The sequence below is a fragment of the Pristis pectinata genome, chromosome 10 (genome assembly GCF_009764475.1).
Source record: "Pristis pectinata isolate sPriPec2 chromosome 10, sPriPec2.1.pri, whole genome shotgun sequence".
Taxonomy (NCBI): domain Eukaryota; kingdom Metazoa; phylum Chordata; class Chondrichthyes; order Rhinopristiformes; family Pristidae; genus Pristis; species Pristis pectinata.
In genome coordinates, this window is record NC_067414.1 from 65,776,376 (window position 1) to 65,803,434 (window position 27,059).

General features: G+C 39.7%; 1 protein-coding gene across 1 annotated transcript in view; it reads left to right on the forward strand.

Moving 5' to 3' along the window:
• The window catches only part of LOC127575449 (kelch-like protein 29), a 350,653-nt gene that overhangs the window by 304,674 nt on the left and 18,920 nt on the right, over nucleotides 1–27,059 (forward strand). The window contains 2 exon segments of the mRNA XM_052025333.1: nucleotides 5,699–5,892; nucleotides 10,697–10,841. Of these exon segments, the coding sequence (XP_051881293.1) occupies nucleotides 5,699–5,892; nucleotides 10,697–10,841 (339 nt within the window).

Below are 27,059 nucleotides of genomic sequence, written 5' to 3' on the forward strand. Positions count from 1 at the left end.
ATCAGACAAGCAGGCACCACTAAATGTTAATGTGCCAGTGGTGCTGCAGTACACTAGGTGGAACTTGTTAAGACCTGAAGAGGCTGTATACCTTCTGTAGTTCCTTTACCACCACCATGATTCATGTTCCTCAGCAGCTGATCTCTTTAATATCAATAAGATTCCAAAGTCTGGCTGAAATATGGCATAATATTCGGCTGATGAAAGAAGTTCAGTGATGTTTTTGGGTTCTTTGGCTTTGACAATGACCTCAACCTCTTCCTTGATTGGGTGTAGACTATTTCTATCCATCTTCAGGCCCAAATAATCTATATCTTCCTGCACAAACACACATTTACTATTGTGGATCTTGACATCCTGTTCATAAAGCCTTTTGAATATCTACAAGGATTCTCCTCCTCTGCAGCAGTTGCAACCAAAATGTCATCTAGGTCCCGTAGATGGTGTTGGACTACCTTCATTTGTCCATGGTGGCCTGAAATATTTTGTTAAGGACCTCATTCCAAAAGGCACTTGTTACATGAATAAAACCCCTAATCAGTGTTGATTGTCAGGTTAATAGACAGCATACAGTCATTGTCTATTCCTTAGTTGAGGTTACCATATAGTCCCTGTAAACCTTGATGGTCGTATCTGCTTTGGGTATCACCCAATCACTCTATATTTTTGACTGAGACACCATATTTTTTGAGCTTGTGCAACTCCTGTACAGGAACCTTCAATCAGTGGATATAGTGCTGGTTGACTTAGAGTTGGACTTGATGCTTATGTGAGCTTTGTTTCTTAATGCCAGCAAACAAATATTTGAATATATCTGCATGTTACTCAAGAAGCTTGTTGAAGTGAGCTTAAAAAGTGTAATAATAATGTGGTCTCCCAATCCACTTTTAATCCTTTGTTCCAGTCTTTCCCTAATTGAGTTGGTTTGTTTGTGCAGTTAACTACTGTGAGCATTCGGATCAGCAGGTGAAACCAGACACAGCAGCTGACCTTGGGTTTTTAATGTTTACCCAGAATGTCTTCACATTCAGCAAGCTTTTTGTCAACGGCAGTTTGCTGAACTTCTATTTCTATCTCTGCTTATAATCAAGCAGTCAGCATCTACATCAATGGGTATATCAACATATTGAACAGTAACTTTCACTTTAATGTTAAAGTGGCTGCATTTTCCACTATTGCTACTGTAATGGCATATGCACGTACTCAGAGATTCTCCTCCTCTGTGGCAGTTGCAACTAAAATATCATCTTGGAGACAGTGTTGTACTGTCTTCAGCATTTTTCCATGGTGGCCTGAAATGTTTTGGTGATGACTTCATTCCATAGGGTACTTGCTACATGAATAAAGCCCCCTATCAGTGTTGATTGTTAAACAAAATCCAGCACACTCAGGAATTTGGCGGTGTCAGGCTAGCAGATTATCCAGACTATTGTGTGTTATTCCTATTAATAACCCAACTCCCACTTTTAATTCACCTTTTTTTTAAAAGAAATTACACGGTAGTATAATAATTCAATGAACCAGCTGAGCTTAAATAGAACATTCGATTACCAAAAACCCAGTGAGTTTAAAAGGAGTATGGGAACAAGGGACTGGTAAGTTTAAAGGGAGTGCAGAGACATCAGGTGAGCCAGATGCTCACCTGATCTTTTTGTTTAGAAATTCAGCTTTCTAAACAAAAGGAAAACGTTGTCAGAGTTTTGCTGCATACTGTTTATGTGCCACTCTTCTTGCTGCTCATTACCTTCGTTTTTATGCAAGCCTCTTCTTTGTGACTCTCTGCTTTCAATGTTGCCCTGCTGTACTCAGCTGACATTCTTCTGGCTGGAATTGTTCATCTAGCCTTGCACACTGAGGTCATGTGCCCTTTTTAGTCTTCAATTAAACATTTCATTCTCTAAAATGTCATACCTGTGATGGATAATCTCTATTACACTGTAGCGTCTTTTCTCGCCTGTCTTGCTTTCAGCCCCAGAATTGCTGATGTGACTCATGCTAAATGTTAGTGCTCCTTTGCTATGGCTGTCTGCTCATGTACAGCATTAATACTGACATTATACACCAACCAAAGTAGTTTAGCATTTTTTTGGAAGCCATCTCTGTGATATAGCAATCTTGCATGTGTGCTCATGTTAATTTATCTAATAATTGAGATTAAATTTACTTATCCGTTAACCCACATAAAAAAAAATTGTTCCACTGTGCTTAACTCAGGGAGCACCAGAACTACAGTGATCAGAGCCTGGATGCTGGGGTTGTTGACCCAGGAAGAGGCCTCTGACACTAGTTGATTTATCTTGCAAGTGGGTTTAGAATATTTTGCAGCAGCAGTGTTCGTTGCATATTGCCACAAAAAATCCATTTTTCTTTCAAAATTCCATCCTGTTGCACAAACTAATATTACAAATGTGTGATTTCTAGGCCTATATTTTTTTAATATTTATTGCAATAAAATTATAATGTGCCTTTATGTTTAATTTGGGAATGACTTCGTCCTGTATCCAATGAATTTTTAAACAAAAGTTGATAGAGCATTCCTTAAATAAGTAGATTGAGATTCTAGTTTCAAATCCCGAGCTCTAACTATGAGGGTGCCTGGTAACTCTCCTTCCCACTCCTACACTCACACACTGACCTGCCTGTCCTCAGCTTTATCCATTACTATGGAGAGGCCAAATTCAAACTGGTAGAACAACATCTCATAGTCTCCTTGAGTGGCTTACCATCCAATGGAATTGAATTTTCCAGTGTCGAGTAATCCACATACCATGTGTTCGCCTGTCCACCTAGTTTTCTTCTTCTTTTGTTCATTACTCTCCCTACCTGTTTCTATCTGCCCATCATCCCCCTCCCCATCTGGTTCCATCTATCACCTACCAGCCGCTATCCCACCTCCCTTCATACCGCCATATACCAGCAATCATTCCTTTTCCCTCTCGTCCTAATGCAGGGTCTTGTGTTTTGCCTGCTGTATCCGTATGAATTGCCACTTCAGTTAAATTATTGATTCATGTGTACTGACAAAAAATTAAAACATGAGGAAAATTTGATTACATCAGGGTTTCATCTGTCTGTTTACCCTTCTAGGCCCCTGTATACAAAATGGACCTCTGGGCTGTGTATGTGTGCATGCAGCTACTTCATTATCTCTCTCTGTTGAAAGGGAGTCTGTGAAAGGATCAGGCAACAAATATAATCACATTTTTGTTTTAAAATGCTAACACAACTTGTATTTAAAATAAAAACGCTCAGCAGGTTGGGCTGAGAGATAAACAGAGTTAATGTTTCAGGTGAATGGTAATGTAGCAAAGAAGGTGGTCATTTTAGTCCCTTGTAGCCCACCTTGCTCTTTGAAAGAGTTGTCAAAAGTGACCCACTATTTATCCTCATTGCCAGCAAACATTTTCTTTATAAGGTTCTATCCTGTTAATTTTCAAAAGCTACTATTTCTGCCACCCTTCCTGGCACTGCATTCTAGAACACACCAATGTGTTACATGAAACAATATCTCTTCTTCTTCCCATTGGTTCATCTGTCAATTATTTCAAATCTGTTCCCTCTAGTTACCAATTCTCCTGTAAGTGGAATGTTTCCCCTTATCTACACAAGACCCCTCATAATTTTGAACTAAACAATTAATCCTTTAATTCTTTGCTTTAAACACACTACCTCTAATCTGTCCAAATAGATAACTTCCAACATTGAAATGAGCAAACCAGTTCTGATGGAAAACGTTTTCACAACTAATGTGAATGTGTGATTTTATTCCATATTAGAGTTTATAAAAAGTATAATAGCTGTATCATCTGATTTTGATTTTCTTGTAATATTTCCTCATGCAATACTTTGACAAGCTATAGAGACCATTTAATTAAAGGATATAGAATGCAAGTCTAAATAGACACTAATAATTAAGGTTATATTAACCATTCTATAAATTAATCTTGCTGTGCTCTGCTACAATATCTATTGTGTGCCAGAATGATATTCTAATGATGGTAGTTATGCTGCTGCAGCTACCTGATTGACACCAAGATAGTCATGTATGTGCTGCAAGCTGAGTTATGCTGTCCTGCTGACACCTACCTAGACAGACAAAGCACAGTTTTGTAGACACGTTCAAGTACACAAGAATGGAGTTCTGTCAACTGTCCTTCAATTCCTGGTGAAATTTTGTGAAGCAAAATGTTGAATTTTATCAGTTCAGCACTGAATGTGCTCCACAGTAATATATTAATCAGAAAAATGGGCTTACAGTTCTCAGCTTCAGGATATCTTTAAGAGTTCAGCTTCATATCTGTCTTGAGCTAATGCCAATGTCATTCATAAATTAATTTATTTATAAATTGGGCAACTAGGTGTTTAGACCCCTTTGGTAAGGAAGCCAATTAGAATAATTATAGTCATTTAATTATACTTCAGCCCTATTCTATTGCTTCTCATTGAGATACAGGGTAGTCTGATTAGAAAGGTAGGTAGATAATAGGTTTCTAACCCAAGATAATGTTTAAAGACCAGAAGCTGAGGGGAGGGGGGGGGGGGGTCTTTTTCATTCATTTGCATTATGTGAAATGCTCACAATGTCAATATTCATCATCCAACCCTAAATTGCCCCTGAACCGAGGAGGCAATTATGAGTCAACCATATTGATATTGATAGGTTTGGAGTCGCATGTAAACCAGAAGAGGTCAGCACAGATTTTCTTCTGTGAAGAACTTAGTAAACCAGATGCATATTTACAACAAGCCAGAAGCTTTACCATTACTGACTCTAGAATTATTTTAGTACTTGAATTTAAATTCCCTGATGGGATTCAAACTTATGTCTCTGGATCAAGAATCCAGAACTCTTAAGTGGTGGTCCAATACATTAACCCTATGGTCCTGAATGATTTGTATTCTTATCCTATCCCATTCCTTATGGGAACATGTCTTTCCAGCTGTCTTCCCCCTGTAGGTTACATCATAGAAAATTACATGGCTATGTTTATGAACTCTAAATGCACAAAATTTATGACATTCCAAATGCTGCTTCTCGGAAGTACAATACTCTAAAGCCGAAACGTACTAGGCACCACAACACAGTAGAATAAACCTTTTAAAAATGGTGGCGCACCTGAACCAGTTAGTTCAGTGGTGTAATGACAGAGGGCAGGTTCTAACTGATGATTCAACTGCAATTTCCTGGCCATAGCCAGGATAGGTTAAAAGTCAATGATGTTTCTGGAAGATGGGTGGAGCAGTGATGAGATAAAGGATGAAACACGATAATAGGAGAAATGGAAGGTAAAACGATCTGTCCTAATCCCACAGTGTTTCTAATTGTATACCTCATTATTAATCAGAAATTGACAGGTCCCAACATTGCTGTATCCTATATGTCAGTCACAGGGATGATGAGTTGATAACTACTGGCTCTAATAAATTGGCCACAGGCCTAGAGTAACATTGATAAATTTAGAGCAGATGCTCTGTCCTAAATTATCATAATGGCCAAAATGAATACATAGCAGGAAATGGGCTGTATGGAGAACAGTGCCGGTAAGTAGCAAAAAATGACAGCAAAATCCCAGTACATAATATTAAACGAGTTACAAAATTGATGTTATTTATTGTGTAATTGCATTATTTAGTGAAAAGTAGTTGCTAAATCACTTCAGCTAGTGGTTAATGATGCTTGAAAATTCTATTCTTCCAGGTATGACACAATTACCAATCAGTGGGAAACAGTGGCTCCTCTTCCCAAAGCTGTGCATTCTGCAGCCGCAACTGTGTGCGGAGGCAAAATCTACGTGTTTGGCGGTGTGAATGAGTCAGGGCGGGCAGCTGGTGTTCTGCAATCATACGTTCTTCAAACAAACACATGGACTTTCATTGAATCTCCTATGATAGGTAAAGTAGCAATTACCCTAAAAAGGATATTACATAGTTATCATTAACATTAGAGCTGCATTATCAAGAATAGCATCAACCATTTTCATTAACAGTCCACAGGAGTTTTATACACATTGAAGACTATGTCCCTGAAATTCTGTCCAGGTTGTATTTCCTGTCAGGGAGAATAGTAGAATCCCTATAGAATTTCAGGGCCAATTTTCACATGTTTAACTCAATGCAGGAATTTTTGTTCAGTATGATGGGGTGGTTACTGAGGTGTGTTATTATTCTACAAGCTTGTATAAGAAATCATTTTAAAAATTAATGTGGTGAAAATAAATTATAAAGAATAAATACACTAAAACCCCAAATCCTTTTTGTTATTTATCAGAAGATTTTGGGCAGTTGGCAGTTCTTGTTGACAAACACCATGATTTATTCCAGTCTGTAAGACCTTTACATATTTTACCCAGAAAATTGTTCTTTGGGGTTACTGAAAGCTGAGAATGTAACATATTTTGTGCATGATAGAAAGGACCAGGGGAGTCACTACCGTTATAATAAGTGATAAAGCAGCAAGCCAAATTCTTTTATCAATGTTTCACATGAACACCAATGAGAGTTAGTAGGCTAATTATTATCCCTTATCATCCTGTTCAATCAAAAGTAGCATTTCAACCAAATGGACGTGATTAACTGCTGCATCAGCTTAATATGGGGTTAGCATTATACAAAAGAACTTCATTATTTTTTAAATATTCTATCATTATGACTAATGTATTAAGGAAATGTTATTTCTTTGCTCAGAATTTTAATTGAGTCTGGTCTTAATTTATTTATATCCTAAATCCGAAGGAGAGCTGTAAATTTGCCTTTGATATCCCCCTGTGATCAGCTCTTGTTTTTGGCTCGTGTGTGAGGGTATTCTTTATGGAGCAGGAGAAGGGCACTTTCAATAGGGACAAATCTGCAGAATGAATTAGTCAAGTCACGTTCCTCTCCAAGAGGCCAGTGGCTGCTCTGTGCCTTCCTAATGCAGCATTGCCGTGAGTGGGAAATCAACTGTGCGGAAGGCCAGTGGTTCATAACTCTATTGTTTCTCATACAAGTGCTCCATTATACTTACCAATCTAGAAAAAATAATGATGATACAACCACCTATTATTAGTCCCAAAAACTGAATGGTCAAAACTTAATTGTTACCTTACAACTGAGTCAGAGAAACTAGAAAGTGATTTATGATTGGATGCCAAGGTATTGTTATTCATTTACTGGAAATACCCAGGATTTGTTGCCCAACCCTAAATTGCCCTGGCAAAGGTGGCAGTGAGGCAGTCCTTCTAATGATGGTATCCCACAATATTGTTGCTTGGGGTCGATGAGGATTCAAACGCGGCAATGAAGGAACAATGAACAGTGTCTGATGCGGAGGGGGACCTACAGCTACTGATGTTCCCGTGTGCCTACTGCCCTTGTCCTCCTTCCTGGTAGAGGTCATGCATTTGGAAGTTTGATTTGAAAGTTAGCATTGAGGAGGAACTGGAGATGGTATAACCAGAATGTGCCGATAGTGGAAGGACTGAATGTTCAGGGTAGACAATGTGCTGACAATCAAGTAGGCTAGTTTTCTCTGGGAGCTATTGAGCTTCAAATGTTGTTGGAGCAGCAGTCATCCGGGGAAATGAGTGTGTTCCATCATACACTTTTTCATTGATAGTGGAAAGAATTTGCAATCTCAGTTGAACCGATCATACCAGGCTACACAACCCCTGACCTGCTGTTATAACTACTGTAAGTTTGCATTTTGTCAGTGATGACCCCTCTCACATCTACTGTGATGAAGTGCTTTGAGAGGTTGGTTATGACTAGAATTAACTCCTGCCTGAGCAAGGATCTGGACCCACTGCAATTTGTTTACCACCACAACAGGTCTACAGTGGATGCCATCTCACTGGCTCATCACTCTGCTTTGGAGCACCTAGAGAACAGCAAAACACGCGTCAGACTGTTGTTTATCGATTATAGCTCAGTATTCAACACCATCATTCCCTCAGTATTAATCAAGCTTCAAAACCTGAGCCTCTGCACCTCCCTCTGCAACTAGATCCTCTACTTCCTTATCGGGAGACCACAGTCAGTGTGGATCGGTGATAACATCTCCTCCTTGCTGACAATCAACACAGGCGCACCTCAAGGATGTGTGCTTAGCCCACTACTCTACTTTCTCTGCTCTCATGCCTGTTTGGCTAAGCACAGTTCCAATACCATCTATAAACTTGCAGATGATACCACTGCTGTTGGTAAAATCTCAGATGGCAACAAGGAGGCTTACAGGAGTGAGATAGATAGCTGGTTGAGTGGTGTCACAATGACAACCTCGCATTCACCATCAGCAAGACCAAGGAAATGACGGAGGACTTCAGGAAGGGGAAGTGGGAGAACACACATCAGTCCTCATTTGAGGGGTCAGCAGTGGAAAGGGTGAGCAGCTTCAAGTTTCTGGTCGTCAACATCTCAGAGAATCTATCCTGGGCCCAACACATTGATGCAATCATGAAGAAGGTATGCCAGTGGCTCTACCTCATTTGGAGTTTGAGGAAATTTAGTATGTCACCAAAGACTCTTGCAAATTCTACAGATGTACGGTGGAGAGCATTCTGACTGGTTGCATCACAACCCAGTAAGGAAGTTCCAATGCATAGGATTGCAAGAAGCTGCAGAGGGTTGTAGACTCAGCCAGCTCCATCACGGGCGCAACCCTCCCCACCATCAAGGACATCTTCAAGAGGCAGTGCCTCAAGAAGGCGGCATCCATCATTAAGGACCCTCACCATCTGGGACATGCTCTCTTCTCATTACTACCATCAGGGAGGAGGTTCAGGAGTCTGAAGACCCACACTCAACATTTCAGGAACAGCTTCTTCCCCTCTGCCATCAGATTGCTAAACAGTCATGAACCGATGAACACTACATCATTATTTTTTTTGCACCATTTATTTATTTTGTAATTTATAGTAATTTTATGTCTTTGCACTGTACTGCTGCTGCAAAACAACACATTTCACAATGTACAAGTCAGTGATAATAAATCTGATTCTGATTCAATGTGAATGGTCTTGATTATAGTAATGCCACTCAGTGACAAAGAATTGAAGGAAAAGATGAGGAAGAATAAGTTCATTATTTATTTTTCCTTGATAATCTATTACTCCGTGAGTACATATCCATTTTTCATCTCTGCTCCCTCAGCCATTAGGCTGTGCTGGTGGCTTGTTTTAAAAGAACCATATCATTCCTTTTTAACAAAAAGGAGATAAAAATGTGGGGTTTTCTCTTTCTCTTGAGAAGATCCATGATAATTCCAGATCAGCATAGTTACGAAAAAATTCAGCACGGTGGGAACTCAAACCTCATCACATTACCTCCATGGCACAATGTTAGTGATTACTTCAGGAACATTTTTTGAAAATGGGAAAAGATGGAAGCAAATAACAAAAGAAATGCAGGTTTATTCCATCTAAGATAGAATCAATGGTATGTATGTTGTACACAATAATCCATCTAAATATACAGTAATCTTTTATTAATAGGGTTTAGGAAGGTTTCACATGGCTGTTTGTCAGTTGATTCAAATGCCTCATTATGAAGTTCTTCATTATTTGCAAATACCTATATAGAAATGTGGTTTGTACATTTGTTTACAGTATTATTAAATATTATTTAAACTGTCTAATTTTCATCAATATTATAAAGCTCTGTGGAGAAAACCTGTGAGAAAAACATACAAATAAAAAATACCATGAACTAATTTATTAATAGGAGCTACTGATGAGTCACACTGCCAACTGTGCAGATAGTTAAATTACTGATCGGAGGAAATCATTCCCAGAGTTCTACTTCAATATCATCAATCCCTAAATGCTAGCACTAGACAGGATGATCAATTTCTGATATTCCTGTGTCTCACCTCATATAGGTTGTAATGAAGAAACACATAGACTCAAAAAAGAGTAACTGGCTATTTGCTGATTTGGTATTGCCTTGTTCCAAATTGACCACAAAGTCCTCAAGGATGCATCTCAAGATATCTCTTGCATTCTACTATAATATTTGTACTTATTCCTTTAATAACTTTAATCCCACAAATACAAAATTGGTGAACTTCAAGGCTTCTCGCATGCTAATGGATTGACTTTTCACCAGTTGGGACATGGCTAATGAAGTTAAAATGAATTATAAAAATTACATGATCTCAGTACCTCCCAATCTTTGTTACTTCATTGCAAAAGTGAATGAGAGGCCATTTTTTTAAAGGCCTGCCAATGGGCAAATGAAGCACTTGCTTCAGGTAAAGGGCCTTTGATTATGGGAATCTCGCTCCATTTAAGCCAATAATCAACTGCTGGCCTGCTTTAACTGTATTTAAAGAGAATCAGCCATGATATAACACAAGTCACAGATTCAAAGACCAATGTCACTCTACTGTGACTTGACGTTCACAAATCATTTTATTTATTATTAGCTTTCCACTGGAACATGTTTTATCATTAAGACAAGTTTGTTTCAATGGATTTATTGGCCACATTAGTTTCATTGCCATCATTTTGGTAGAACACACGTTTTTTCAAATGTGGAGACTGCAAGGTTTAGATAGAAATGTGCATTAAATGCATTAGGAAACCAAACTCATTAGAAAATTTATTTAAAAAATTGCATTCATAATTCTTCACACTTTTTTTTGAAATGCTGTATCTGAATTACTAACATGGGAAAGTTCCACATGAAGTAAAGTGTTGGATTTATTTTCTTCCATCAACAGATAACAAGTACGCTCCTGCAGTGACTCTCAATGGTTTTATCTTTATTCTTGGAGGTGCCTATGCCAGAGCAACTACCATATATGATCCTGACAAAGGGAATATCAAAGCGGGGCCAAACATGAATCACTCCAGACAATTCTGCAGGTATGAATAATCAAACAGTAGTATTTTTTATATATAAAACTCAAAAGAGGTAAAGCTATTCAGCTGGAAAACTGACAGTATCTTTTACCCCTTTAAATGAAAATTAAATTGTCTGCAAATATACATAAGAGACGTATGTACCCTAATTTCCTCTCTATCCTCTTTCTAATTGACGCCACATTAATGGGAGATTGGGAGGGACAATTGAGCTGTGTCTCAGGAAGCAGATGGTAAGAACTTGTGGCATTGCCCACGAGTTGTTTGGAAATATCCTCAAGCTAAAGCTGCAGGAGCCAACACTAGGGTTGGAGAATTGCTGGAGTCAGCATCAAGCAGAAGGCCAGATAATAGAAAACAGCAGGTTAAGTTAGGAAAATCAAAAAAAACTGCAAAACTGCTGGAAATCTGAAACAAGAAAGGAAAATGCTGGAAAAACTCAGCAGGTCAGGCAACATCTGTGGAAAGAGTAACCTGTAACATTTGCAGCTCTGATGTTGGTGGGTATGATGCTGTGGGCATCACGGAGATGTGGCTGAAAGAGAATCAGAGCTAGGAGCTAAACATCCATGAATACACATCTATTGAAAAGACATGCAGGCGGGCAGAGGAGGTAAAAAATAAAATTAAGTCAACAGCAAGGAGCAACATAGGATCAGAAGGTGTGGAATCCTTGTGGGTAGAATTGAGGAACCGCAAAGGTAAGAAGACCTTGATGGGAGTTGTGTACAGGCCTCAATAGTAGTCAAGAAGTGGGGTACAAAATACACCAGGAGATAGGAAAAGCATATGAGAAAGGCAACGTTACAATGATCATGGGGGGCTTCAATATGCAGGTAGACTGGGAAAAATCAGGTTGGTAGTGGACAGTAAGGAAAGGAATTTGTGGAATGTCTACGAAATGGATTTTTAGAGCAGCTTGTGGTAGAGCCCCCAGGGAACATGCAGTTCTGGATTTGGTGTTGTGTAATGAGGCAGACTTGATCAGAGAGCCTAAGGTGAGGGAATCCTTAGGAGGCAGTGACCATAATATGATAGAATTCACCTTGCAGCTTGAGAGAGAGAAGCTGAAATCTAATCTAACGGTATTACAGTTGAGTACAACTGTAATACCATTGAGTAAAGGCATGAGGGAGGAGCTGGCCAGAGTTGACTGGAAGGGGACCCTAGCAGGGAAGATGGTGGAGCAGCAATGGCAGGAGTTTCTGGGAGTAATTTGGGAGAGACAGCAGGATTTCATGAGGCAACCATGGCTGACAAGGAAAGTCACGGACAGCATAAAAACAAAAGAGATGGCATACAATATGGCAAAGATTAGTGTAGCAGTTAGCATAACGCTATTACAGTGCCGGCGACCCGGGTTCAATTCTGGCCGCTGTCTGTAAGGAGTTTGTACGTTCTCCCTGTGACTGCGTGGGTTTCCTCTGGGTACTCCAGTTCCCTCCCACATTCCAAAGACGTACAGGTTAGGAAGTTGTGGACATGTTATGTTGGCGCCGGAAGCGTGGCGACACTTGTGGGCTGCCCCCAGAACACTACACAAAAGATTCGTTTCACTGTGTGTTTCAATGTACATGTGACTAATAAAGAAAGAAAGAAAGAAGCCAGAGGATTGGGAAGCCTTTAAAAGCCAACAGAGGACAACTAAAAAACTATAAGGGAGGAGAAAATGAAATACAAGGGTAAACTAGCCAATAATATAAAATAAGATTCCAACAGTTTTTTTGGATACATGAAGGGTAAGAGAGAGACAAGAGTGGACGTCAGACCACTTGAAAATGATGCTGGAGAAGTAGCAATGGCAAACAGGGAAATGGCAGAGGAGCTAAATAAGTACTTTGCATCAGTCTTCACAGTGAAAGACACCAGTAACATGCCAGAAATTCAAGAGAGTCTGGGGGCAGAGGTGAGTGTAGTACCCATTACTAAGAAGGTGCTGGGAAGCTGAAAGGCCTGAAAGTGGATAAACCACCGGGTCCAGATGGACTACACCCCAGAAATCTGGAAGAGGCAGCTGAAGAAATTGTGCATGCGTTAGTAGTGATCTTTCAAGCATCACTGGAATCAGGGAGGGTCCCAGAGGACTGGGAAATCACAAAAGCGACACTGCTGTTTAAAAAAGGAGGGAGATAAAAGACAAGAAATTATAGGCTAGTTAGCGTGATCTCAGTGGTTGTTAAGATTTCAGAGTCCATTATTAAGGATGAAATTTCAGAGTACTTGGAAATATATGATAAAGTAGGACAGTCAGCACAGTTTCTTTAAGGGAGATCTTGCCTAACAAATCTGGTAGAATTCTTTGAGGAGGCAACAAGCAGGTTATTCAGAGGAGAGTTGGTGGATGTTACTTACTTGGATTTGCAGAAGGCCTTTGACAGGGTGCTGCAAACAAGGCTGCTGAACAAGAGCTCATGTGTTAGAAGCAAGGTACTAGCATGGATAGAAGATTGGCTGACTGGCAGAAGTCAGAGAGTGGGGATAAAGGGGTCCTTTTCAGGATGGCTGCAGGTGACCAGGGGAGTTCTGCAGGGGTCGGTGTTGGGACCGCAACTTTTCACTTTATACATTAACGATCTGGTGATTTATCCACTTTCAGGCCTTTCAGTTTCCCAGCACTTTCTTAGTAATGGGCGCTACACTCACCTCTGCCCCCGGACTCTCTTGAAGGATCTGATGGCATTGTGGCCAAGTTTGTAGACAATACCAAGATAGGTGGAGGAACAGGTAGTGTTGCAGAGGCAGAAAGACTGCAGAAGGACTTGGACAGGTTGGGAGAATGGGCAAAGAAGTGGCAGTTGGACACAGTGTAGGGAAGTGTGGGGTTATGCACTTTGGTACGAAGAATAAAGTTGTAGATTATTTTCTAAATGAAGAGAAAATTCAGAAATCAGAGGTGCAAAGAGACTTGGGAGTCCTCATTCAGGATTCCCTCAAGGTTAACCTGCAGGTTGAGTCAGTAGTAAAGAAGGCAAATTCATTTCAAGAGGACTAGAATATAAAAGCAAGGATGTACTGCAAAGGCTTTATAAGGCATTGGTCAGACCACATTTGGGATATCATGACGATTTTGGGCCCTGTATTTAAGGAAGGATGAGCAGGTCCAGAGGAGATTTACAAGAATGATCCCAGGAATGAAAGGCTTAACATATGAGGAGCGTTTGATGTCTCTGTGCCTGTACTCAATGGAGTTCAGAAGGATAAGGGGGGATCTCATTGAAACCTACTGGATACTGAAAGGCCTGGATAGAGTGGAAGTGGAGAGGATGTTTCCATTAGTAGGGGAGTCTAGGATCCAAGGGCACAGCCTCAGAATAAAGGGATATCTCTTTAAAACTGAGATGAGGAGGAATTTCTTCAGCCAGAGGGTGGTGAATCTGAAATTCACTGCCACAGAGGGCTGTGGAGGCCAAGTCACCAGGTGTATTTATGGCAGAGATTGATGAGTTCTTGATTGGTAAAGGGGTTACGGGGAGAAGGCGGGACAACAGGGTTGAAAAAAAAATCGGCCGTGATTGAATGGCAGAGCAGACTCAGTCTAAATGGCTTAATTCTGCTCTTAAATCTTATTGTCTTATTTCGGTTGTGCAAACCTTCGTCAGAGCTGGGAAGCAGAGAGAAGCAAGTTAGTTTTCAGAAGGAAAGAAGGTGGGTGAGGGTTATGAGAACAAAGGGATAGGATGTGTCGGAATTACTTAATGGGGACAGTTACCAGCACCTCTTGATCTGTGTAATGGTAAGGTGGTGAGACTCACCCAACAGGCTAGACTTGTATCCATGTAGGATAAGGAAAACTGAGCCAACCTGATATATAAACAGAAAATGAAAAATGCTGGGAATATTAAGTGGGTCATTGCAGCATCCATGGAAAGAGAAACAGTTAATGCTTCAGATGAAGGACTCTATCAGACCTGAGAAAGAAGTTAGACTGAGTAGCAGTGAAATGTGGGTGAAACCACGGGAATTTCTCTGGGAAAAGTGAATACATGTTGCAGATAGGATGAGGTAGTGTGGCTGTGTAATTTGTTGCTAATGTGGTTCTGGCTGGGATGTTTCAGGGTTAGGGTTGGCAGGGCAGGGAGAAGTCAGAATCAGCAGTCAGCAGATGGGGCAGCCTTTAACTCTTTTTTTTACTATTGAGTGTAAAGAGTTTAAACTCTGCACTTATGCCACTGTAGTAATATGGTGTATTTGGAAACAGGCTCAAGGCTGTTAATTATGCAGGGTAAGAAAGATGACAGAAGTGCAATGAAGTGGATAAGTGAGTGATTAATTTTGTTTGAACTATTAAATTTGTGGGTTAACTAAGTGATGTATTTTACTGAGGTATAAGGGACCACATTTTGAATATACATGCACAGTGCAAACTTCACCTGCTGTGTAGAATTTCTGATTACATATAATGTCCTACACATGGTTGCCCATCCACTGTTAATTACAATATGATTTGTGAGGAACTGCCAGGGCAGTTGTATTTTGGAAGGTGTTTTTGTTTTGTTGCGATATGATTTTGCAAAATACTTGTTCAGTTATATTTAGAAGTATAGTAAGCAAATAACAAAGAGCATTGGAAAGGTGGTTCGAACTTCTGCCTCTTGGAGATGAGGCATTAGCATCTGTAAAATAATGGCAGAGACTGACCCATGGTACTGTGCGATCAATATCAGAGGCAGCTCTGCCAATGGGGTTCACAGATCCTCTTCCTGTTTATGGGGATGGGAGGCAGCAACTCCTGTCTCCACAAAATGTACCTAGACCACCAGTGTTCTTCTAACCTCCCCCGAGCTCCAATGCTCAGTGTTCACTATTGAGGGGCTGGGTTGGCCCAAAATCTGGTTGGACAGTCCTGGGCAGGGTGCTTCTATTCCTTTGTTTTGCAGTACTCCTTAGAAATTGTAATTTTAATGCAAATAAACTTCATTATTTTCATTATTACTTAATCATCAGTAGCTTTTCTCCAAATTCTTGAAGCTAGTCCCGCATAATAAAACATATTATATGGTTCAAACAAATCATTCTGCCATCCTGAACATTGCTTGACATGTTATATTCTCCAAGAAGAATCATAAGCTCAATTCTCAACAATTGTAGAAGCCACTTCTGGCCCCTGACTGGTAGGTGGCATGTAACTGTGCAAAATGACCCTGTAGGTAAAATATTGAAGTGCTTCCTTCTATGTTTTATGAGCCAGAAACATCAGCTGTATTGCACATTGGCACACCTGTGCACTGTAGTGGGGAAATGTTGGATGTCCTCCCACTCTTTCCCTGGATTCACCAGAGAATCCAGGGATAGTTCCCAATGTTCCTGAGCTGAGGGGCTGGATGCTTCTCATAACTGATCCCTTAGCATTCATTTGAATGGGCTCACCACCTTTCTATGGGATGGAGGTAAGTGTGTTATTTTTAAACTTTAATGTTAATTTTTTTCCAGATAATGTTGTTGCTTTTAAAGATCTGTTAAATTCAGAGACATTTCTAAACACTTGTGGCTTTGAGAGCTGATGAAACTGGTTGTCGATGCTTTCAGTGATGTTCTGGGGACAGGTAGTCTTTGTTGCACTGTTGGAAGCCCTGCATTTCTTCAGGGTGTGATGCTAGAGCTGGGCCCTCCACATCCAGACCAGATATATGTAGGCATGGGATAACTGCATCAGCCAATTATGGACAGATCCATATGCCAGCAAAATCTGGCCCCATGTATCCTCTTAGCCAAATAGATTGAAAAATTGTTAATGGACAGTACAGATTCTGAATATTCTGATTTGAACTTGCTGGTTCAAAGTAAAATTGGCCATAGAAAGTAAAATACTGAGGGAGATGAAGGAGACAGAGAAAAGATTTCAAACAATTAAAATCTGAAGAAAGGGACTCCACATTGGTGAAAAATTAAATTTCAATACCAGAAAATACGCTTGGCAGTGCGTAAGACTTGATGTTCCCTGTACGTAAGTGAGCTCTGTTAACTTGCTCACATTCAAGCATCATGTTAAAGGCATGTGATGTAATGTAAACATGTTAAAATTACAGATATAAATAATTTGTAAATGGTTGTTTTCTGATAGAAAGCAATTGTGTTGATATAAAGTTTCATTGTCTCGTTAGGTATTACCTTCAAAGTGTTAATAATTTTGTGGCAATATAAGTCTTAACTGATTCAATCTATGACTTTTATAATTATAAACGAGTTGTTCTGCAGAATCGTAAATCTGAGATAAAATTGATCTGCTCAAATGAGGAAGGTAAGGGAGATGGGTGTTTTGTTAATAATTAAAGAACAGGGCATACTGTATGTTATTCTGAAGGTCTGAAGCCTTTTGGTGTTGCAGTGATGCATTGGTGAATATTTCAGAAGGATGTTTTGCACTCTTTACTGAAACCTAATGCTTGCAAATATACAGTAGTACCATTCTTTAGTAAATTATGCATCACACATTCATCAATCCCAATGTCAATAATTGTGGATGGCATAAACAAATCACAAAAAAATGTTGTTACTTAGTAGCTGCCTCACAAACCAGATGGTTGTCAAAGATGGAGAGGCTGAAGTTTCTTTGACTGAAACTGCTCAGTGTAAATGTACCACTTCTGCTTAACAAGGTTGTTAATAGAAAAAGTGCAATATTTTTCAAAAGAAATAAGTAATATGAAAAGTCAGTTTGAAAAAATGTTAAATTTGTAAAGAGACCATTTTCTTTACTTATAAAAAGAATTGTCTGTCAAATGCAAGGTGAAAATATTTAGCAGACTGGGTGGGACGTGAGCAGGGCCTGGCAAGGCCAGAATTCATTAACAATGTTAAATGCCATGTAAGGTTTATGGTAAGCTGATCACTGTTTTTTTCTTCTCCTTCCCTGTCCTTCTACTTCCCCTCTTCTGGAAAGCCAGTGACTGCACTGTGGTGCCTGCTGCAGTCTGATCAGATTGCCTTGAGGATTAGTCCTGAGCAATCTGTATCTCCACAAGTAACAACAACATTAACCTGCAGGCCCTTTCCTGCCTGCCACAGGAAGCTTCATTGTACAATTTAGCAGACTGCTTGAGTACAGGAAGTGAATGACATCATGTTTGCCTAGAGAAACTGCAGCTTTTAATATGGGAGCAAATTGTTCAGACCCACAAGCTATATCAACTCAAGCTTAGAGCCACTGAAATAATTAGGATGGGTGGTGCAAGAACAACAGATATAATGAGTGCAACTGGAACCCAGGAATTCATAGTGCCACACTGTTGTTCAAAGGAGAGTACAAAGATAGCTTAAAGGGTTATAAAGTGTGTCCACTCTCCACTAGGATTATTCACATGTAATCTCGGCATTCAACAGACGTGGAACAAGTTGTGTTAAGGTAACTCCTTCGACATCGGGAACCCCATAATACCTGCAGCTGAGAGCCAAGGTTCATTGGACCTGGGGTCAGATTAACAACTAAAATTGCAAAATTGCTCTTGGGAGATCCTATGTTTATGGCCTTACAACAGTTTTGGACAAAGGAGGAGGCAGATCTTAATCAGTCAGGTGAAATTCCTACAGCAGTTCGAATCGGTGGACCACCACCACCACCACCACCTGTAAATTCAAGACTTCATGATGAATCCCACTGATGGTCTCATTGTTAAGTGTGATCCATTTCCTTTCTTGAATTACAAGTACAGCATGCGCAATTTGGCCATTTTCCATCATGCAATCACCATCATGCTTGTGTACTAGATTTTTAAGGAGCATTGTAGGATTTGTCACTCCAGCACAATTCTTCTTATAATTCAAAAAGGAGCAATATTTTAGCTTGTTCCATCATTTTTGATAATACTGAGAACAAAGAAAAGGAGTCTAGCATCTCTCGTGTAAATTCACCACTGTACATTGAAGTGTGAAGCCTTGAATGCAATATTCATAGCAGGGTGACTCCATCTGCTTTCTGTATCAATCCTAATTGTATTATTGTTCTCAGCACAGCATGTTACTTGTATTATCACTTGTCGGCAGTAGACTTTAATACTAATGTTCTTCATATAACCACAAAACATTAAGTCCCCAAATAAAAATGAACATTTTTGTGGTTAAAGGCACCTTGCATAAGACTTCCAACAGTCTCCAATCTGAGACCGGGACCCCAGAGTCCCTGATAAGTTCCCATGGCCTTTCTGGCTTGTTTTTTGAACTTGTCTATCACTGCTCTGATATAGTTTTCTGAAGACATATATAAAATGGATTTGATCACTTTACAGCACTATTGAACCATTATCACTCAGTATGGGCTTAGTATTAGTTATCTTTTTAGGTCATCTAATCTGCAACTGTTTTGGTATTGAAAGAATCTCATTTCTTGACCATTAATGTCTTCTCTGTTTCTGATGTGTCGGTGTCAATGTCTAATCTTGTTGATAGTTTAATGACTGCAGCAGTAATATATGTGGGGCAGACTGAAAGACCACGTTCTATGGCATGGCCCCTGCTAGATGCTGTTATTAGTCTTGCACTGCTAGGTTCTTTAAATATTTATTAGAATATGTTATTTTCTCTTTAAGGCCATCTACTTTCTGTGCAAAAAACTTTTTTTTGTTCTGTCCTTTTACTGCCCAAGTGCTACAACTGTTTTCATGGGTGGAGTTAGAATGGAATTGCAAAATAAATTCCATTTCTAGATGTACTGGTCTCCTGAAAACACTTTAATATTCAGCTAGAATATTTAACTTATCACACACCATATAATTTGTTTTCACTGTGTATTTGAATTATTTAGATTTAGTAGCTATTTTCAGAGCATCCAATTCCATGAAAAGTACGTGAATGGTTGAATAGTAGAAGACAGGGTAGGGATGAAGAAAATGCATAGTGATTGGCAGAACACGACAAATGCTGCTCCTCATAGATCTGTACTCAATCTTCAGTTTCTCCATCCATAGGAATAAACGCCACAATTTTCAGAAGCAAAGCATTGTTGCCATAGGCACCAATGGGCTTCTGCTTTGCTGTGCATTTGTAATACACATTACACCAAATAGGAAGAGTGCTAACATGGAAATGAGGTCCAGGAGAAAACGGTCAGAATAATTACTCAATACTGAAAGGCGAAGGACTGGAGGAATACATGGAGATGGATACCCATTTCAAAGATCATAAAGTGAGTCAACATGTATAAAAGAATAATAGAAAATTGGCCTTTATCTCAAAGGCAATGTTTTTTTTTGCAGAATTTTGTTGAGATCTCATCTACAGCCTTCGTTTTAGGCATCATACTTCAGAAAAAATGCAAGCTATTTAATGTCTGCTGGCTCATGATGCAGATTCGATCTGCAAACTAACCTCCATACCACTTGAAATTTCTGTAGTAAACTCAGTGGCTGCAGTTGTCAGGCGGCGCGATGGTGCACATTCATCTTCACTTTCTTGTCATTCAGACGCCGCCTGGCTAGTTGTTAATTTAGCAACACAGTACAGGTAATTATCTTGGGTCACTGACAGGGGAAAAGCACAAAAGTAGGATAGTGGTTATTATGACAAACATATCTTTGTCATAATAATGGCCAGTACTTACTCCTCCAGAACATTTGCTCTCACTCGTATTTCTACCATCCCTCCCAGTAAACTATAATCAATTCCCAAATAATTTCATTATAATGCGCCCCTTCCACAAGTGCAGTCTGGCTAGCTTGAAGTAATCCTAGCTATTCACAAGACAATTCTACTGTAATACATTATGGCAACTATATTACAGTGCAATTAGTGCTGGAAATAGTGATAATGAACAGGCAGGGCAAATTTCAATTGTTACTTACACCAGTCATGTGTTTGCTAGTTAAACTGTGCATCACGATTACAGTATATGTTTTACAGCATTATCTGAAATAACCCCAGAGAGAGCTGTATATTAAGAGGCAGTGGCAGTTATTTAATGGGAACTAGATTTTACTAAAGAGAGGAGAACAGATTTCATGAGTTGGCAAAACTGTGGCCAGGTAGAATACTTTCTAAATGGTGGAAGGCTAAGCACACTAGGTGTACATAGATTATGATACCCATTTCAAAATTGCTGGAAGTGAATATGTACAAAAGGATAATATTAGTATAATATTTCCTTGAGTTGGTGATTTTGTTGGTGGTATTAAAAATAAAGGAATTCATGGTGGGCAAATCTGAAACAATAGGGGGGCAAAGTAGAGCCAAACTGCTCAGCTGTGAAATCAGAAAGCAGTTTATCCACCCAAAACATGATGATGATTTCAAACTCACAAAGACTAAGCAAACCCACAATAAAAGTATTTCTGGTATACATCAGTGCCACAGGCACCAACCTGCTATCCAGAAGGAAGTCTAAACCATGAAACACATCACAACCAACTGCCCGCCATGATAAGTTTTAGGAGGCATCTCATTTCTCCATTCAGTAATTCAGGAGACCTTAGACTGGATATCAAATTGTAAAGTGTTCATGCCATAAAAAAGACTTGCTCCCCTAAAAAGACTGTGGGTAATGAGGCAATAGAAACTTCCATGACAAAAATTGACAGTTTTTCTTTATTAGGTGTTATCAAGGAATATGGATGAAAGCCAGCTAACTGAAGCTTAAGTTGGATGGCAGAGTAGAAACAATAAAAAGGTATTCAGCCCCAAAAGTCTGCATTCCAGTAGCAACAGAATATGAATAGTATTGAGAGGCAATAACCCAGCACTTGCAGATAATACAAAATCCTTCCCTCAAACAGGAAAAAGATTTTACAAAAGCATGCTCTTTTAACTGCCAGCATTGCTGGCTAGAAATTAATATTAGTAACTAATTATATTTTCTGATTGTTGTTTCATAACAGCATAATCTTTGGCTTATTTACACTTATCTGGCATCAGAAATACTCCAGATAATAAATCTTAACACTTCTTAATTAATTCCGGTGTTCTTTCTCCCTGGCTCATTTACAGTGTCTTATGATTTCTTGATGTGTACTGCAGTTGTACCCACAGAACAAGCAAGAAATGATGTCCCAAATCTTTCAACTTAGAGGCTGACATAATTTTCCAAAATTTATATTGGACCAACTAATTTTACAGAAAGAATTACATTAAAGTACTATATCCACAAATATCTGCAGATCAGATGTGTGTTCAGAATGTAAGCTAGAGTTGGAAGCATGGTTTACACCTCTGATAGTTACAACAGGATTAACTTAAATAGATTTAACTAATCTCAGTTTAATGGGGTTCATGTCTTCAGACTGCCCAGAAATTTTGCAGGAACGGGGAGGTGTCAGAAGAGCTACAAGGTTGTCATGGCTGTAGCAAAAGAAAAGGTCAGAACCCGGATGTGAAATTCAGGCACATTTTACTTTAACAAGTATTCCTCAAACACTGGAGGCATGTAACTCTTCCCATTCTAGTAGAATGTTCTTTTTGTTTGAGAAAAGTAGGGACTTGTGCTGAAGAAAGGGTTTTAATGAAAGCCTGTCTGCCCCACCCCATCCAAACACTGAAACACCAGAATTTAAATGAAAATTGATATCCTAAGAAATCTATTGCATATCTAATGCTGAACAAAGTGAAAAGAAACTAATCTAATTTAAGTGTAAAGTGTCCCATTTTTTAAATTCCTAGTTTTGGTTGAAATTATTTTGTGTACTAATCCATCAACAGTAGGAGAATATGGTAGAGATGTATACAGAGTAAATATTTATAAACAGCTTCATTGCATGAATATAATTACTACAAGTATGCATCAATGAAAGCCTCTTATGAACTGGATGGTCAGAATTTGCAAGGAATTGCTTTATTTTCTTTTATGCACCATTTTGGAAACTAGGTTAGATTTTGAACATTAAATATGCTGATGGGTATAGTTTAGAAAAGAAAATGCTTGTCAGATGGCATTTAGGTCTCTCATCACCCTATTGTACAATGTGCGCTGAATGCAGCAGTGACATCTAGCTGTAGGACATTGCTCTGTTAGGAGTGAAAACTGACTATAAACACTATTTCAGTGGGATGCCGTCAAGAAGATTTTAAACAAAGCAATTTTGTCTGAAGGGACTAAAGAACTAAGCATTGATTTCATTTTCATGTGTAATGATAGTCTGATTGTGTTCATAGCTAATGTGTCTTCACAGTCTGAAACTGATAACAAGTATGCCATAAGTGAAAACCTTCTCCGCAGGTGAACTGTTGAAGTTTACATTCTTGGAAATGTTTTTTAAATGACTAAAATGGTAAAAGCTCTTCCTGCTATTAACCCTCTTGAAAAAGTTAAGCCTGAGTGAATGAAGTGCAACAGAGATTTTAATAATAATCTAAACTATAATTAGTCCTGAATAACCTCCTCCTCATTTCTAAAAAACTAATTTTACACAGTCTAATTAATATTTGAAAGGTGTTAGATTAGGAAAGGGGAAGGCGTCCTTGTGCATCAGTCGATTAAAGTAAGTACGCTTGTGCAGCAGGTCGTTAAGAAAGCGAAAGGATGTGAGGGCAGGAACAGGGTTTGTCTTATTGCAATTGTACAACACCTTGTTGAGACCACACCTTGGGTATTGTGTGCAATTACGGTCACCTTAACTGAGGAAGGAGGTTCTTGTTATGGAGGGAGTGTGGTGCAGGCTCACCAGACAGATTCCTGGGCTGGCAGGACTGATGAATGGAGAGAGATTGTGATGATTGGGTTAATATTCGCTGCCCTCTAGATGGATGAAAGGTGTCCTCGTTGAAGTTACTAAAATCCTGATGAGAGTGGACAGGTGAGATGCAGGAACGTCCTTCCTGATGGTGGCAAGCCCAGGACAGTAGTCACAGCCTAAACATGCGGAGTTTAGGCTATTTAGGACTGAGAAATTTCTTCACCCAAGGAGTGCAGAATCTTTTCTAATGCAGAAGACAGTCAAGGAAAATCATTAAATTTATTCAAGGAGGACTTTGATACTTGTCTAAAGGGAACAAAGTATATGGGGTGGAAAGGAGGAACAGGGCACTGACTTTGATCAGCTGTTATCATATGGAATGGCAGAGCAGGCTTGAAAGGCAGAATGGCTTACTCTTCCCAATTTCTATGAATCTTCCATCTCTTTCAGAAGGGAGAAAGGCAAAGTTGGATGCGTAAACACATGGAAGTCTTGGAAATGAATATGGGTGTATAAAGGTGGATAAATCCCCAAGGCCTGATCAAGTGTACCCTAGGATGTTGTGGGAAGCTGGTGAAGAAATTACTGGTGCCCTGGCAGAGATTTTTGTAACTATTTTAAGCCATGGGTGAGGTACTGAAGACTGGAGGGTGGCTAATGTTTTGCCTTTATTTAAGAAGGGCTACAAGGACAAGCCAGGGAACTACATCAGTAATGGTTATTCACCGGAGGGGATTCTGAGAGACGGGATTGATCAGCATTTGGAAAGGCAAGAATTGATGAGGGATAGTCAGCATGGCTTTGTGCATGAGAAGTCGTGCCTCATGCATTTAATTGAGTTTTTTTTTGAAGAGACAACCAAGAAGATTGATAAGGGCAGGACGGTAGATGTTCTCTACATGGACTTTAGCACGGCTTTTGTCAAGATCCTACATGGTAGACTGGTCCAGGAGGTGAGATGGGACCCAGGGAGAGCTTGCCAATTGGAGGCAAAATTGGCTTGGTGTAAGCAGTCAGAGGGTGGTGGTGCAGGGTTGTTTTTCAGATGAGAGGCCTGGGACCAGTGGTGTGCCACAGGGATCAGTGCTGGGACTCCCGTTGTTGATCATATTTATTAGCGGTTTGGATAAGAATGTAAGTTAGTAAGTTTGCAGATGACACCAAAATTGGTGGTGTGATGGACAGTGAAGAAGCTTGTCTAAGATTACAAGGGGATGTAGATCAACTGGGAAAATGAGCAAAGGAATGGCAGATGGAATTTAACTCGGGTAAGTATGAGGTGATGCATTTTGCGAAGTTAAACCAGGGCAGGACTTGACAATGACAGGGCCCTGGGGAGTGTTTTAGAACAGAGAGACCAAGGGGTACAAATACTTAATTCCCTGAAAGTGACAACACAGGTAGGCAAGGTGATGAAGAAGGCATTTGGCATGCTTGCCTTCATCGGATGGAGCATTGAGTACAAGAGTTATGTTACAGCTGAATATGACATCAGTGAGACTGCACCTGATTGCCATACTGTAGGAAGAATGTGATTAAGTTAGGGTGCAGAGAAGATTCACTGGGGTGTTGCTGGGATTGGAGGGCTTGAGTTATAATGAGAGACTGGATAGGACAGGATTGTTTTCATTGGAGCAAAGAAGACTAAGGGGTGACCTTGGATGTTTATAAAATCATGAGGGGCAGTCTTTTTCCCAGATTAGGTGAATCTAAAATGAGAGGATATAGGTTCAAGTTGAGTGGGGAAACATTTAGAGAGGACTCAGAGTAGTTTTTCCACACTGAGGGTGATGGGTATACGGAACGAACTGCCAGAGGAAGTGGTAGAGGAAGGTGTAGTTGTGACATTTAAAAGGCATTTGGACAGATAGGAAAGGTTTAGAGGAATATGTATCAATTGCAGGCAAATGGGACCAGCTCACCTTGGTTGGCATGGACGAGTTGGGCCAAGGGCCTGTTTCCGTGCTGTATAACTCTATGATACTAAGGAAGTAAAGGCTGTTTTTTTTCTACTGTAAGGAGTCTTGGAAATAAAGCTGATGGAACTGTGACAGACACGCAGAAGTATGATATCATGGCTGTGGCTTAAAGAGAAGTAGGAATGGTGGCTGAACATCCATAGTTCCAAGGTTTTCAGACAAGATAAAGAAAGGATTAAGAAAGAATTCTAACGATATTGGGTTAAGGAAGTCAATAACAGTTGAGAGGTGGGATAACATACAAGAACTATCAAAATTGAAACGATATGGGCTGATCATTGGAACAAAAAGGCAATCGTATTGGTGGGAGTGAACAATTAGTCCTCAGAAGCTTAGAGGAATTTAAAAAGGGGAACATGTGGGCAAACATTTGAGAAATATGAAAATATTGCAATTACAGTAGAGTTCAAGTATCCTACTATTGAAGAGGCAGTAGCAGAGTAAATGTGTAGAGAATGCGGAATGCTTGAAATAAGGTGCAACAAATCCATCAGGGGAGAGGCAATACTAGGGAATAAACCTGCGCAACTAGAAAGGGTGGCAGTGGGATAGAAACTTAAAGACTGAGATCAAAGTTCAGTTGGATTTAGCATTGTTATAGATAAGAATTAAGATAAAATATATAATTCCTGGTATAAATTAAGAAAAGGCCAGTTTAACCGGGTTTGATGAGCTCAGCATGGGTGCAGGAAGCAGCACCAATGAAGTTGTCAATGTAGCAGACGAAGAGTAGGGGAGTGTAGGTTGGTGCTGCTTCCTGCACCTACAGTATACTGAGCTCATCAATTTCATCAACTTTGCCTCCATGTTCCCAAATCTAGACCCCATTATATGTGCAGGAATATACTGGGAAAGAAAAGGCAAACAAAAATGGAAGCTACAACAAATACTGAAAATTGAACACTTCAGAAAGTCGAGAGAAGTGTAGATGATGCAGAGGTAAAATTACTAAAAGAAATTAGAAAGGAAAAGTGGGCATGGAAAAGAAAGATGTGACTGGAGTGTACTGGATCAAGCTGTCCTCCCAGATGCACTGGTGCCTCCACTAATTTCTTATGGATGCAGAAGACCAATAGAGTTCACCATCCATATTGAAGAGTTTCACATTACAGTGAGCCCCAAGGAGGGTCTGACTGATAGTGGGAAACTGTCCAAGGACAGAGGTCTTTGATGATCATATACTGTTTAAAAGTGTTCAAAGATCCTTTAAAAAAAAACCAAATCAAATAACTTAAAAAAAAATTTGAAGGCACCTTAAAGCACTTGAATTTCATTAACACTTATTCCTCTTTACTTTATCTTAAACAGACCACTTACGAATGGGTTACCTTCTGAAGCCAGCCCTCCCTAGTGTAAAGCTGAAGGGATTTAATCAGGCCTAAAGCAAAATAATCTCTCGGCTGATCTATTTCATGGAACTTGGGAGTTCTTCAGGAAACTGCAACAAGCCAGGGGCCAGGGTCATTGAGCTATAAATTGATGAAGCTACTCTAAGTGCAGGCATTCAATGCCCCAGTATGGCATGATGTTAACCTAAAGGCAGCATGCAGCGGAACATGGTCCATACCCACTAAAGGATCAGTGCCAAGGCAGGTGGACATCAGCCATGTTGTAATTGACCAAGTGGTAGACCAAGCTGAACAATCAGG